Below are 13469 nucleotides of genomic sequence, written 5' to 3'. Positions count from 1 at the left end.
CAGCATAGATTAATTGGTTCTAAGATAAAGTCTCAGGGGGCGAGGAAATAACAATAGTTAACATTTAGATCCCGGCACAATCTTAAGGGTTTTGTATATATTACTTTGTTTAATCTCCAGAATTACCTATGAGGCAGATGAACCATTATCGCCCCCATTTTACGGATGAAGCAACTGAGGCACAACTGTGTAGCTTACCCAAGATTAATGATTCTGAGCCTGTGCTTCTAGGGTTCTAATAATGTATGTTTCTAACATTTCTCGCACGTAAATGTTCTGTGCTCCCAACCTCGACATTCCGAAAACTCTGATTTCCAAGATTCTAGGGTTGGAACATTGACAGGTCAAACGTTCTGAGATTGGAAAGTCTTGTGTGCCGAATCTGCCACTGACGGGTATAACTTTTCTTTTTTAAGAAAACTAGATTTTTTAAAAATTCAACAAATTAAAAATGATACTCAGATTTTAAAAGATTTCCTAGGCGGCCAGGAAAGGTATTTCGCCTAGGGCTAGAGCCCCAAACCTACAACCTGGGGCGGACCGGAATCTGCAGAAGAGGGAGGAGCCATTTATCCTTTACCAAGATACTAGCCTCCCCGCCCCTTTGCGGCTCCAGCCACCCTACCAAGATGGCGGACGCCGGAAGTAGGTCACGGGAAGGGGCGGGATTTCGGCGCGCGCATGCCCCAAACCGGATTTCCGGGCGCCGGAGAAGAAGTTCTTCCTTTAACAAGATGGCGGTGGGAAGGGGTGGTGGTGGTGGCGGGCAGTGCTCGAAAAGCGAGGCCAATTCCGGCTTCCTGGGGCTGCGGCCCACTTCGGTGGACCCGGCGCTGAGGCGGCGGCGGCGAGGCCCAAGGAATAAGAAGCGGGGCTGGCGGCGGCTCGCTCAGGAGCCGCTGGGATTGGAGGTCGATCAGTTCCTGGAGGACGTGCGGCTGCAGGAGCGCACGAGCGGGTGAGTGGGGCGGGACTGCGGACAGGTGGGCCAAGTTCTCTGTGGCGGGGTGCGAGGCCGAGCTGCCTGGGGGGACTTCCGGGGGCCTGGGAGCCCCTGTCTGGCACCGCTGGGGAAGCCGAGGGGTTAGACTGGGAACTCCGGGTGACGGCCTGTGGGACTTGATAGGGTCACCGGGTACAAGACGCCCAGTTAAATTAGAATCTAGGTAAACCACAAACACTTTTCTGATATCAGTACGTACCACGCACCCAGCCTAGTTGAGTGCGTTTTACGTAGTAAATTCTGCAAACTGGAGGGAGGAGCTCTGGCCTGGAGGGGTCCCAGGCGGGAAGCTTGTACTTGAATGAGCATAACAGGAAAGCTGAGCCCGGAGAGGTTAAACCTGTTCCTTTCTTAGCTTCGTGCTCCTCTCCCCAACATGTATGGCTGACATTCTGAATTTCTATCTTCCAGTGGCTTGATATCAGAGGCCCCCGATGAAAAACTCTTCTTCGTGGACACTGGCTCCAAGAATGAAGGTGAGAAAGGGTTTTTGTGGCGGGTGTATGGCGATGATTAGTCCTTAGTGAGGCTCTCTCAGCCTCTAAAAGGACCTGTGTTAATGACGTGGCTTGGGTGGAAAACGCCTGCAAAAAAAAGGTATTTACTGTATAAACAAGAGGACCTGGAATGAACAGAAAGCAAGTTAGGAACTAACCTAAAGAACTCATTTTTTCTTCTGAGGTTTCAGAGAGGTCTCAATGCCCAGGGAATCCAGTCGGGGTCTGCCTTGTTGAGTAGATAATCATAAATCAGGAGGTCTCCGTTAATTTGCAGAAAACCAAGTCAGGGACTTGCTGTAAGGAATCGTACCTGTTTTTCCTTTAATGAGAACAAAAGGATCAACTTGAATAAGAGATCCTTCTTGACCCGCTTGCTTTAATTTGCCAAAATGCAGGGTCGGGACCTTCTAAAACAAGTGGAGGAGAAGCAAGTTAGGGTTTGCTTCAGTGAGTAATAAGTTTCACTGTCAATACCTGGAGAAACAGATGAAGGATAAGCGACTTGTTTTAAGGAGCGTCTAGAAAAGCTGAGGAGTCCGTTTGAATGGGAAAGGCGATAGCTTTAAATGAGCAAAACGTCAGGCTGCTGTAGCAGCAGGATGGCCTTGATGAGCACGTATGAGGTCAGTCAAGGGGTCTGGTCTAAGGGAAGTGAAAGGACCTCTTGGGGGAGAGCAGTCTTTGAGTGAGCAGGTAAGGAAGGGGTATTAAAGAGGTCGACTTTCACAGGAGTGAGGAGATCTGCTCTGTGAACAGAAGAGTAAAGGCAGGGAGCTGCCCTGGTGAACAGGCGAGGAAGTAGTTACAGATTCTGCTTTAGATTTTAAAAAAAAAAAAAAAAAAGCAGAAGGATAACAGCGATTGTGCGCTTTCACGGGTGATCACTGTGCTGTGGAGTTGAAATACAATGGACCTTTGAACGATGCAGGGGTCAGGGGTGCTGACGTTCCATGGGGTCGAAAATCTACGTGTAATTTGTAGTCGGCCCTCTGTACCTTGGTTCCACATCTGTGGATTCAACTAACTGCAGATCGTGTGTTCCTGTAGTATTTGCTGTTGAAACAAACCTTGGTATAAGTGGACTCTCGCAGTTCAAACCCATGTTGTTCAGTGGTCAGCTGCAATTATTGGGTTGGCCAAAAAGTTTGTTTGGGTTTTTCCGTAAGATGTTATGGCAAACCCCGAACGACGTTTTTGGTCAACCCAGTACATCTCCGCCTGATCCTGTGAGGTAGGCATTAAACCTCGTTTTGGCAGCACAGGGGAGGAAAGTCACTTTCATGAGGTCCTTTAGCAAATGGAAGGATGCGGATTCCATCCTAGTATGTTTTGTTCTAGAGTCCTTTTTACTGTTAGGCTTTAGAAGTAAAAGCAGAAAATTCTGTTGCGCTGAGAATCGGCTGTCTTGGGTCCTGAGTCCAGCTCCCTGGGCCTCATGTCGCCTGACCACCTGCTTTCTTCCTAGTTAGCGTTAGTGGTTCTGTGGCCTCTTCCCTGTTGCCTCTGGAAGCCCCTTGTCTGCAGGGCTGTGGGTCTGACTCCTCTGTGTCCCCAGCACAGGGCTGCCTCCAGCTGGCCCAGGAAATGGGTGTGGTGTGGGGAGTCACAGCTTGGGCACCCTGGGCCCTGCCCTTGCGGGGGCCTCTTTCCTCAGGTGGGAGCCTGGGGTCAGCCTGGGCCCTCCACGTCTGTACTGGGATGCAGGTCTCCAGAGGAGCCGGAATGAGGGGAGTGGGAAGTTGGTCTTGGGTAGTGAGGAGGCCTGAGGCCTTAATTCTTTCCTTTCTTCCACCCCCAGAGCCGAACAAGAAGAGGACCAAAGGTCAGAAGAGGTCGCTGCTTCTCAAGAAACCCCTTCGGATCGACCTCATCCTAGAGAACACGTCCAAGGTCCCCGCACCCAAAGAGTGAGTGTCCCACCAGCCCCAGACCCTCCTTCCCCTTTGGTTCTGGCCTCACACCCTTCTGTGCAGGCCCTATTCACTTCCTGACCCTAAAGGAATTCTGGGGAGGGAGGGTGATAGGTGAAGGGCACTGGAGGGGAGGATGGGGTCGGATTTGCGCTTTGGAGAGCGGATTGGAGGCAGTGAGGCTGGGGCCAGGGTGCTGTGGCGGGGCAGGCGAGGATGGGCCTGGACGTGGCCGAGGGCTCTGGGGATGGAAGGGAGGGCTGGGTGGGCAGCCACGGCCAGGGGATGGGTCAGGCAGGGCTTAGTGACTGACCCCTGAAGTGGGGGTGGGGCGTGGATGGCTGATGGGGCGGACAGTGGAGCGATGCTGAGGTTGGTTGTGAAATGGTGTGTGAGGTCCCTGGGAGACATCCAGGGCAAGGGCCCCAGGGGCTGTTGTGTTGTTAGGTCTGGGGCTCAGGAGAGAGACGTGGGCTGGGGGCAGACATGGGGAGGTGGTCTCTGAAGCTGCTGGATCGAGTGAGGAGGCCCCCTGTGGAGGGAGGAGGTGCTGGGATGCCTGGCGGGGGCAGGGGGAGCTCGCCTCACCCGCTGCGCCTGTGCCGCTTCTCCCCGGCCCAGCATCCGCGCCCACCAGGTCCCCAACGCCAGGAAGCTCAAGCGGAAGGAGCAGCTATGGGAGAGGCTGGCAGAGCAGGGCGAGTTGCCCCGGGAGATGCGCAGGGCTCAGGCCCGGCTCCTCCACCCTCCTGTGGCCAAAGCCAAGCCGGGGCCACAGGACACGGTTGAGCGGCCCTTCTACGACCTTTGGGTCAAAGACAGTGAGTGTCGCAGCTGCGGCGCGCCGTGTCTAAGGGGGGCGCCCTACGGGGGTTGCTTTGAGGGTCTTCGGCAGAGTCAGGAGTCTTGAAGTGGCACCGTTTTCCTGCTCGCGCTCCCCTTTTGCAAGCGGGCCGGCTCCTGCCCCTCCGCCTGGGGTCTCCTCTGCTTTCTGGACCCTGTCCACATGCTCTTTTGCCTGGCGTTCGAAGCCCTGTGGGGTCTGAGAGTCAGTCCTTCCCGGGCCATCTTGCAGTCAGTGCTTCGGTGCCGTCTTAAGGGAGGAGGGCTGGGAGGGAGCCCCTCGGGGCCCCGATGTTCCCCCAGCAGCTGCCCCTCGCTGCCTCCACAGACCCTCTGGACCGGCCCTTGGAGCGCCAGGACCCTTTTTTCCTGGAGCAGACCAAGAAGAAAGGTGTGAAGGTGAGAATTCGTCAGAAGGGCGTCCTGGGGGATAGGGGTCAGAGCGCGGGGCTGGGGAGCGTTCAGGCCGTAGAGCCTCAGCGTCAGAGCCCGACCGTCCTGTGACCGGGAGCCCACTTGCTGGAGCCAGGCAGGCAGTGCCGCCTCCAGGGCACAGAGCAGAGTGGTGGCAGGTTGGTGGGACGTGCTTCAGGGAGATGAGGGGAACCTTCACTGGAAAGTAAGATGGTACTAAGGGGCAGGAGACCTGGTGTCGTGAGCGAGCCTGCAGAGATGGGGGGCGGAGCCTCCAGTGAGGGCGCGGCTGTAGGGTGCGGAGACCCGCTGGTCGGGGGTGGGAGAAGGCTGCGGGAGCCCACTTGGGGCTGTGGGCTTTTATCCTAAGTGCTTTTGCACACGGGAGCGGTGGGATTGTGGGATGCTCCGAGGAGGTGGTACAGGTGGGGCCGGGCACCCCAGCGCGGGGGTGAAGGGGGTGACCCAAGGCAAGTCCTCGGGCAGAAGCACCCAGCCTGGCGGGCAGTTGGCTGTGGGAAGGGGCAGGGGGCGTCAGGGGCGACCCCCAGGCTTCTGCTGTAGACGGGGAGCCTTTGCTGGGGTGGAGGCCAGCCGTGCAGGGACGTGGCAAGTCCAGACGGGGAGATGCTGCTCAGAGCTGAGCGTGCACTCGGGTCCCCTGGGGGTTTGTTAAAGTGCAAGTTCTGGTTAGCTGGTTTCAGGTGAGCCCGTGGCCCTGCGTTTCTCCCAAGCTCCCGGGGGCGCAGGGCTACACTCTAAGTGTCTGTCAGCCCTTGTCTGCGGTGTCCTGCACTGACAGACACAGAACCTCATGCCCTCTGCCAGGCGCAGCTGCCGATCTCAGCTATGGCCTGATGACCGTACCATACGGTTTTGCAAGTGTCACCCCTCCCCACCGCTCTGGCGACAGGAACCCTACTCAGGAAAGACAAGCGGAGTCCCTGCGTGCTCGTCCTGGGGTTGCCGCGCCTGCGGTACCAGCTGTCCATTGTTCCAGCTGCCGCAGGCACCTCCCAGCTTGAAGGCCGTGCGCCGTGCTGAGGCCTCTGCCGCCTCCCGGGCCCGGGTCCCAGCACTTGTGGGAGCTTGAGTCATGGCGCTCCCAGGCCTTAGCCTGCCTTGGTCTTGTCCTCCTCCAGCGGCCGCAGCGTCTCCACACCAAGCCCTCCAAGGCGCCTGCCGTGGAGGTGATGCCCGCGGGAGCTTCCTACAACCCGACCTTTGAGGACCACCAGGTACGCCGCCCCGCCGGGCCTCTCACTCGCTGCTTGGCCATTTGGTCAGCATGCCCTCCCAGGGCTTGTGGTCCAGTCGGGGAGACAGAACTGTTCGTGCACAGTGATGACCCAGAGTGGGCAGGGCTGGGATGGAAGGGCACGGGGGGGCATCAGACCCAGCCTTGTGAGTCAGGGAGGGCTTGCTGGAGAATGGGGCATCAGAGCTGAGACTGGGGGCAGTTTGTTATGGTAAGAGAGGAAGGAATGGGGGTGTTCCAGTCGGAGGGAACAGCACGTGCAAAGGCCCAGAGATGCGTGAGACTGTGGCACGTCTCAGGAACTCTGTGGGACGTAAATGCAAAAGGCTTTCAACTAAAAAAAAAGACTTTCAACTGTTGGCAACAAAACGTGTGACCTAGTAAGCTTTGTGCAAGGGTGAAGGTAGTTTAGCAACAGGAAAAGCTGGTGGCAAGAGTCGGTGTTTATCTCACAGAAATCTGTCGGGTACAGATGTCACGAACAGAGGGGACAAACCCCCGCCCTCGGGGAGCTCGGGTTCCTGGAGAGAAATCGAGGTCACTGAGTAGATGCAGGTGCTCCTGTGAATGCTGTTCAGCATTGTTCCCTGTGAGACAGACTCTTAGCTGACCAGGGGCAGGGGGCCGTGTCCCTCTCCCAGGGAACAGCAACTACGGGACAAACAGCACCGCGCGAAACATTGAGAGGATGAGGTCGGCCACAGGCAGAGGAGGCTGCTCGCAGAGGCTGTCGCTCACGGGGAGATGTTGTCACTTTCTTTTTCTCTCTTTTTTAATATAATCGCTTTATCAGGATATAATTTCCATGCATGTGATTCACCCACCTACAGGACTCAATTCAGTGGTGTTTAGTATATGCAGAGTTGTGTGGCCATCACTACAGTCAAATTTAGAACATTTTCATCACCCCAGAAAGAAAGCGAATGTCCATCAGCCGTCACCCCCCAGTTCCGCATTTCCCCTGGTCTCGGGCAGCCACCACTTCTTCCTGTCTGTGCGCGTGCCTGTTCAGGGCACTGCCTAGAAGTGGAACCCTGCGGCGTGTAGAGACCAGACTGTCCTTTAAGAGGACAGGCAGAGCAGATGTGAGATTAGGGATGAGAAGCCCCCTTTGGCCGGTGCAGGGAGGCCAGGGAGAGGAGGGGGCGCCTGGGCCATCGAGGGGAGTGGGCTGAGCCCTGGGGTGGAGGTGCAGGTGGGAGGTAAGAGGGCCGGGTCTGTAACTCCCAGGAGAGGCCTCCAGGGCCTGGGTCCTCACCTGCATCCCCGCCCCCTCCCAGACCCTGCTCCGGGCGGCTCATGAGGTGGAGCTGCTGCGGCAGAAGGCAGCAGAGAAGCTGGAGCGGCAGCTGGCCCCGCCGGCCTCGGAGCAGGCCGCCACCCAGGTGAGCCCAGGCCCACTCGCCCACCCTTCCCGCCCGCTCCCTGCCTTGCGCCTGACCTGCCCCCTCTCCCCAGGAGTCTGCCTTCCAGGAGATGTGCCAGGGGCTGCTGGAGGAGTCGGATGGGGAAGGGGAGCCCGGCGAGGGCCAGAACGAGGGTCCCGAGGTTGGAGGAGACCAGGCCACGGGAGCAGAGGCCTCGCCCACAGCCGTCCGCCCGGCCTCCGTGGAGAAGAAGACGGAGCAGCAGCGGCGGCGGGAGAAGGCTGCCCGGATGCTGGTGAGCACCCTGGGCTCCAGTCTGCTCTGCCCAGTCCCACAGCCTGGTTTCTCCTGCCTGCAGCCTGCTTTTTTTGGGCTGTTTGGGATCCTTGAAGCTCCTTTGTCAGCTGAGACCTAGTTCCTGGCATCTTCCAGATGCCTCTCTGGGCTCAGAGGATGCAGTGGGGAACACGCCAGGTCAGGCCCTGCTGCCCTGGTGATGATGTTCGGGGGTGGGGGCTGGGGAGGCTTTATGAACCACAGACAGAGAGAAACGGATAAGGAAGGTCAGTTCACGAAACAAGCACTGGGCTTCCCTGGTGGCGCAGTGGTTAAGAATCCGCCTGCCAGCGCAGGGGACACGGGTTCGAGCCCTGGTCCGGGAAGATCCCACATACCACAGAGCAGCTAAGCCCGTGCACCACAACTACTGAGCCTGTGCTCTAGAGCCCATGAGCCACAACTACTGAGCCCGCGTGCCACAACTAATGCAGCTAAGCCCGTGCACCACAACTACTGAGCCTGTGCTCTAGAGCCCGTGAGCCACAACTACTGAGCCCGCGTGCCTTGAGCCCGTACTCTGCAACAAGAGAAGCCATCACAACGAGAAGCCCACACACTGCAGTGAAGAGTAGCCCCCGCTTGCGGCAACTAGAGAAAGCCCAGGCACGGCAGTGAAGACCCAGTGCAGCCAAAAACAAATAAATAAAATTTTTAAGAAAGGAAAGCAAGCGCTGTGGAGAAACAGCTGCTGTGACCTGGGAGCAGGTGGAGGAAAGGCCCCCCGGGGCGAGGTGGTGCTCGACCTGGCCCCTGACCTTGCCCGTCCCCGCAGAGGGTGCAGCAGGCTGCGGTGCGGGCCGCCCGGCTTCGGCACCAGCAGGTCTTCAGGCTGCGCGGGATCAAGGTGCAGGTAGCGCAGCGGCTGGCGGAGCTGGCTCGACAGCGGGAGCGGCGGCAGGCACGGCAGCTGGCAGAGGCGGACAGACCCCGCCGGCTGGGGCGGCTCAAGTGAGGCCTGGGCTGGGGGCTCCCTGGGAGTCTGGGAGGAGTCCAAATCCCCTATCTGGCGCCTTCCTATCTTTGCTCAGCCTGGGCCTCTCCTGGGAGACCATCTCTTTCCCCCAGAGTTCCGTGTTCTCAACCCCACTGCCCGGCCTCTTGTTCCCAAGAGGGGTCTTTGGCCCTGTGTCCTGGGCCAGGCTCACCTCACCCCCCCCCACCGGACGCCCCGTATTCCCCAGGTATCAGGACCCCGACATTGACGTGCAGCTCAGCTCGGAGCTGTCTGACTCACTCAGGACCCTGAAGGTACTTGTCTGGCTGGGGGGCTGGGGGGCTGCAGGGGAGACACCCGTGCCTGGTGATGATACCCATCCTTGCTCCCCGTGTCCCCCGGGGACTATGGGCGACATCATGGCTGCCCCCAGGCTGGGCTGGTTGGGCTGATGCCTGGGGGCTGAGGGCACGGGGTCCCCGTGGGTGGTGAGGGGCCGAGTGATGGATAGTTGCAGCCTGGGGCCCTCAGAAGACCGTTCCTCCTGGCCAGGTCCCATTGTAGCCCCTGGTCTGCGGGCCCCACTCTCAGCGTCTGCAGTCCCAGAGGGGTCTTTCTAAAGCTCAGAATAGACCCTGTTCCTCCCCCACTCGGAGCCTGCTGTGGCTCCCCAGTGCCCCCGGGAGGAAGCCCAGCTCACACAGCCACAGACCCTGTGTGGTCTGACGCGCCTTGGGGCTCCAGCCAGCTGTACTTGTAGTGGGCCAACTGTGCACCCTTCTTCTGACCCCACCTCTGCCCCTGCGCTCCCCTGCCGGCCACACCCATTCCCCCTTCTCCAGCCTCCTTCGTGTTGCTTCCTCCAAGCCCAGCTCAGGGCCGGCCCATGGGTCAGTACCTATCACCCCATGAGTCAGGGCCAGGCTGAGCCCCTGGTGTACGTGAGGCCAGACTCGGGGCCTTGACTAATGGGGGGACTGCGGGGCAGACTCCCCCCTCCACTGGACCCTGTGGAGCAGTCAGGGCCCTGGGGTTTCTGCCTAGCACCAGCTGAGGCCTCCCTGTCCGTGTCTCGCAGCCTGAGGGCAACATCCTCCGTGACCGGTTCAAGAGCTTCCAGAGAAGAAACATGATCGAGCCTCGGGAGCGAGCCAAGTGAGAGCCGGGGCCTGCCATGTGGGGCGGGCATCGGGAACCTTCCCCCGCCGGATGGGTGCCAGATGGGCTTAGGTCGCCGACTGCTCTCCTCTCCCTCCCCCAGGTTCAAGCGCAAGTACAAAGTGAAGCTGGTGGAGAAGCGGGCGTTCCGCGAGATCCAGTGAGTGGCGCTCCCCTGCTCCCCAGTGGCCTCCAGCGGCCCCGGGCCCCTCCCACACCCGGCTGCTGTAGCCAGTGATGGAGCGATGCTCCCTCGGCCAGGCCTGGGACAGGGTCAGCCTGCCAGAGCCACCTGACCCCAGAGTCAGACCAGGGAGGGTCCCCGAGGGGAAATGGAAGGGCCCAAACCGGAAGAAGGGGTGTCACGTGGAGGAGGATGTGGCCCCCCCCATCCACCCTCAGCCTCCCCTCTGTCCCCAGGTTGTAGCTGCCACGAGATGTTGGAGCCCCCGCCTTTCAATAAAGCACCTTCTGACCAACACCTCAGGCCTCGCGTGTGACTTGTCTCCCTCCTGAGGGCAGCTCTGCCTGTTCCCCTCTAGCACACAGGGATGTGGGTACCAGGACCTTCGTCTCCACCAAAGGCTGGTGGGAAGCCAGGGCGTGGCAGAGGGCTTGTCCGGCAGAGGCAGGGGCAGCCGTCCCGGGAGCGAGCAGCGTCTTACAGAAGTAGGCGGAGGGGACGGGCCAGCTGCTGTTGGGTGTGGGAGAGGGGAGGGCTGCACTTGGGTTTCTGGTGGGGGGAGGTGGCCCATTGCACTGCAGTGAGGGGGGAGGCGGACCTCGACCGCAGGCACCTTGACTACAGGCATGTCACATTGTTTAGAGTAGTAGCTGACGTTCGCTGCCCGCCTATCCTTTCTATTCAAGCCCTGACAGCCAGTTTAGGAGGGCTGGAGTTACCCATCCCCGCCCCGCCCCCTTTTTCTTATGCCGCACCATGTGGCATCTGTTACCTGACCGGGGATTGAACCTGCGCCCCCTGCAGTGGAAGCGCAGAGTCTTAACCACTGGGCCACCAGGGAAGCCCCCCGTCCCTATCCCCTTTTTAAAGGTGAGGAAACTGAAGTCCATGAAAGGAGGTTGATCCTCCCCCCCCCACCCCCACTATAAAGGACTTTTAAAAACACTTATTCTGCAAGTAATAAAGGACTGGTCTCACTGTAAGTCATTGATACGGTTCATACACATACCAAAGAAACGTGAACATCACCCTTGACCTTTGCCCTCCTTTTTTCCCCCACCCCCCCCTTTCTATAGAAGGGGAAACTGAGGCTCCTGAAGAAGTAATTCCCTCAGTGTTACAGGAGGAAGGAGAGACCCAGGGCAGAGAGAAGGGAGAGAGGTGTTTGGGTTTTTGATTTGTTTTCTAATATAAATTTATTTATTTTTGGCTGCGTTGGGTCTTCGTTGCCGCGTGTGGGCTTTCTCTAGTTGCGTTGAGCAGGGGCTGCTCTTTGTTGCGGAGCACGAGCTCTGGGCGCGCGAGCTTTAGTAGTTGTGGCTCGCGGGCTCTAGAGCGCAGGCTCAGTAGTTGTGGCGCATGGGCTTAGTAGCTCTGTGGCATGTGGGATCTTCCTGGACCAGGGCTCGAACCCGTGTCCCCCGCATTGGCAGGTGGATTCTTAACCACTGTGCCACCAGGGAAGCCCTGCCCTCCATTCTAATCCTCTGCAGAGGTAGCCGGCTCTGCAGTTTGCTCTGAAGGGTTCTGTCATGTTCCACGTGTGAGTCTGTTAAATTACATACGTATACATTGGAAAATAGAAGTGTTTTAATTTTTCTGTGTCTGGGATAGGATCATACCATATGTGGTTCTGTAACTTGCCATTTAGAGCATGTTGAGGAATTTATGTCTGTGTAGGGTGCATCCTCATTCTTTTTGACAGCTGCAGAGAATTCCACGGTACGACCGTGCTGTGATTCCACTCACCCAGGCCCATATTGCTCCTGGTGAAGCTGGAGGGGATACCTGTGTACCTGTGCCATTTCACATGTGTCTGTAGGACAGGTACCTGCAAGTGAATCTCTGGGCTACAGGGAAAGTGTATCTAAAATGTCATTTGGATCCAGCCAAAATGCTCCCTGCTTACAGGAGCCCCCCCCACCCCTTGTTTGCTCATAGCTTTACTACGGTATGGTCTCACTATTTTTATTTTATCGTGCATGGTTACCAGTAAGGTTGAGCACCTTTTCATATGATCACTGGTGGTTTTTTCCATGCTGGTTCAAATCTTTGGACCATTTTCCTCCTGGGCTGTTTTCTTGTTTGTTTATAGTAGCTCTTTATTTATTATGGATCCGAAGACTGTCATACATGTCACAGACATTTCTTCCAGGCTCTTCCTTTGACTTTGTGCATGGTATCTTGTCAGGAGTGTCCACTGCTTTTAGTTTTCTGTTAGTCTTCGTCTATTTTTTATCATGGCCTTTAGGCAGGTTGCTCCAGGACAAGATGTTTATAAAAATAGAGCAGGCAATTTATAAAACAAATGGCTGAAGGGAGAGACTAACGTCAGAGCCTCCTCCTTCCCCCCACATCACAATTTAAGGAACTGTTCCTGCTGTTCCTCCCCCTCTCCCATCTTAAAAAGGACTGTTGTACAGACAAGAGCACTGCAGTGTGCGTGTGTGTATAGGGGAGGGGGCAGAGGATGGTAAGTTGAGGTGCAAATGGAAGCCATTTAGTGTCTGCTAAAGCCTTAAGCCCCAGCCTTTGACCCAGTAACTTCATCCTGGGAAGAGAGTCTGAAGGAAGCTGCTGGAAAAAGGGAGGAAACTCTTAATGTCCAGAGATGGCCAGCAGAGCATCTGTCAAATGCTGGGATACCCGGGGGATGGAGTGATCCCAGCTACCCGAGGGCAGATTCTGCCAGCCGGGGCATTAGGCAGTGTCCTCAGGAAGTTCTCACTGTTTAATGTCCTGGGGAAATGCATCTGTTCCCCTGTGTGCAAAAAACACGGGGTAGCAGCAAAGACAGGTTTGTGGGTTTCCCTGCATGTCAATTATATTTCACTTCTGATTTTTACATTAAAAGAAAAAACTTAAAAATGCTGAACTCTAGGTAAAGATTTGCAAGCTGCAGTGGTGCCCTGATGTCGGCAACTTCTTTTTGAAATGCATAAAATAAAGGGGATGAACGGACAAACAAGTTCAGGGAAATGTTAACGGTAGAATCTGGGTGCTGGTGCATGTGGGTGCTCCCAGGAAAACTCACTTGCCTTTACTGTTTGAAAATCTTGCTAATAATTATTGGGAAAAAGCACATTGGGATTTAGCGTGATGCTGATGGAGGCTTAAGGTTCAAAGTCAATTAATTAACTTGCACTGGTCCCTTCCAAGGTCCTACACCTCCTTTCGAACTTGTAACTTACAATTTTTCCTGTAGCGGGTCCCCCAAATTGTAAAAGCTTCAGACACCACAAAACCTGAATCTTCCCAATTGTGGTATTAAAAAAAGTGAATTACCCACCAGTTGAGTGGTGCCTGAATAAATGATAGTGCATCTATACTGCAGAGGGAGCTAGAGTTGGTTATTTAAAGGATGGAGGCCATCTGTAGGCAGCAGCCTTAAATTGTGGTTAGGAGCATGGACTTGGGAGCTAGAGTCTTGATTTCAAATCCCAGCTCCGTTACATACTAGCTGTGTGACCTCGTGAAGGTTACTTCACCTCTCTGTGCCCCAGAGTCCCCATCAGCAAAATGGACATAATGATAGTGCCTACTTCATTGGGTTATTCCA

The 13469-nt window shown here is 56.5% G+C and overlaps 1 protein-coding gene and 1 non-coding gene across 3 annotated transcripts; both read left to right on the top strand.

The window, feature by feature from the left end:
- The first annotated feature begins 629 nt into the window (after nucleotides 1–629).
- On the top strand, nucleotides 630–10259 carry NOP53 (NOP53 ribosome biogenesis factor). 2 transcript variants are annotated; one of them, XM_059998850.1, is made up of 13 exons: nucleotides 630–958; nucleotides 1415–1479; nucleotides 3302–3410; nucleotides 4035–4234; nucleotides 4585–4655; nucleotides 5813–5908; nucleotides 7209–7313; nucleotides 7387–7590; nucleotides 8407–8582; nucleotides 8816–8882; nucleotides 9647–9723; nucleotides 9830–9886; nucleotides 10147–10259. In XM_059998850.1, the coding sequence occupies exons 1-13, from the start codon at nucleotides 630–632 to the stop codon at nucleotides 10151–10153; spliced, it is 1563 nt and encodes a 520-aa protein (XP_059854833.1). In that variant the 3' UTR covers nucleotides 10154–10259. The 2 variants fall into 2 exon arrangements, with proteins under 2 accessions (XP_059854833.1, XP_059854834.1); XM_059998851.1 differs by lacking the exon at nucleotides 10147–10259 and having other exon boundaries at nucleotides 9830–9890.
- Nucleotides 8929–9039, top strand: LOC132417355 (small nucleolar RNA SNORD23). Its single transcript, XR_009517797.1, has one exon. It is a non-coding gene; the product is annotated as a small nucleolar RNA SNORD23 (small nucleolar RNA).
- Nucleotides 10260–13469: the final 3210 nt, after the last annotated feature.

Source organism: Delphinus delphis, chromosome 20, assembly GCF_949987515.2.
Source record: "Delphinus delphis chromosome 20, mDelDel1.2, whole genome shotgun sequence".
In the NCBI taxonomy this organism is placed as follows: Eukaryota; Metazoa; Chordata; class Mammalia; order Artiodactyla; family Delphinidae; genus Delphinus; species Delphinus delphis.
This window is presented reverse-complemented; position numbering and strand designations above follow the sequence as displayed.

What these genes read in the sequence shown, in the direction of transcription:
- NOP53 (XM_059998850.1), top strand. Translation starts at nt 630, where the DNA reads ATGGCGGACGCCGGAAGTAGGTCACGGGAAGGGGCGGGATTTCGGCGC. An exon ending in CACTGGCTCCAAGAATGAAG is followed by an intron (nt 1,480 to 3,301) that starts GTGAGAAAGGGT and finishes TTCCACCCCCAG; the next exon opens with AGCCGAACAAGAAGAGGACC. An exon ending in CGGAGCAGGCCGCCACCCAG is followed by an intron (nt 7,314 to 7,386) that starts GTGAGCCCAGGC and finishes CCCTCTCCCCAG; the next exon opens with GAGTCTGCCTTCCAGGAGAT.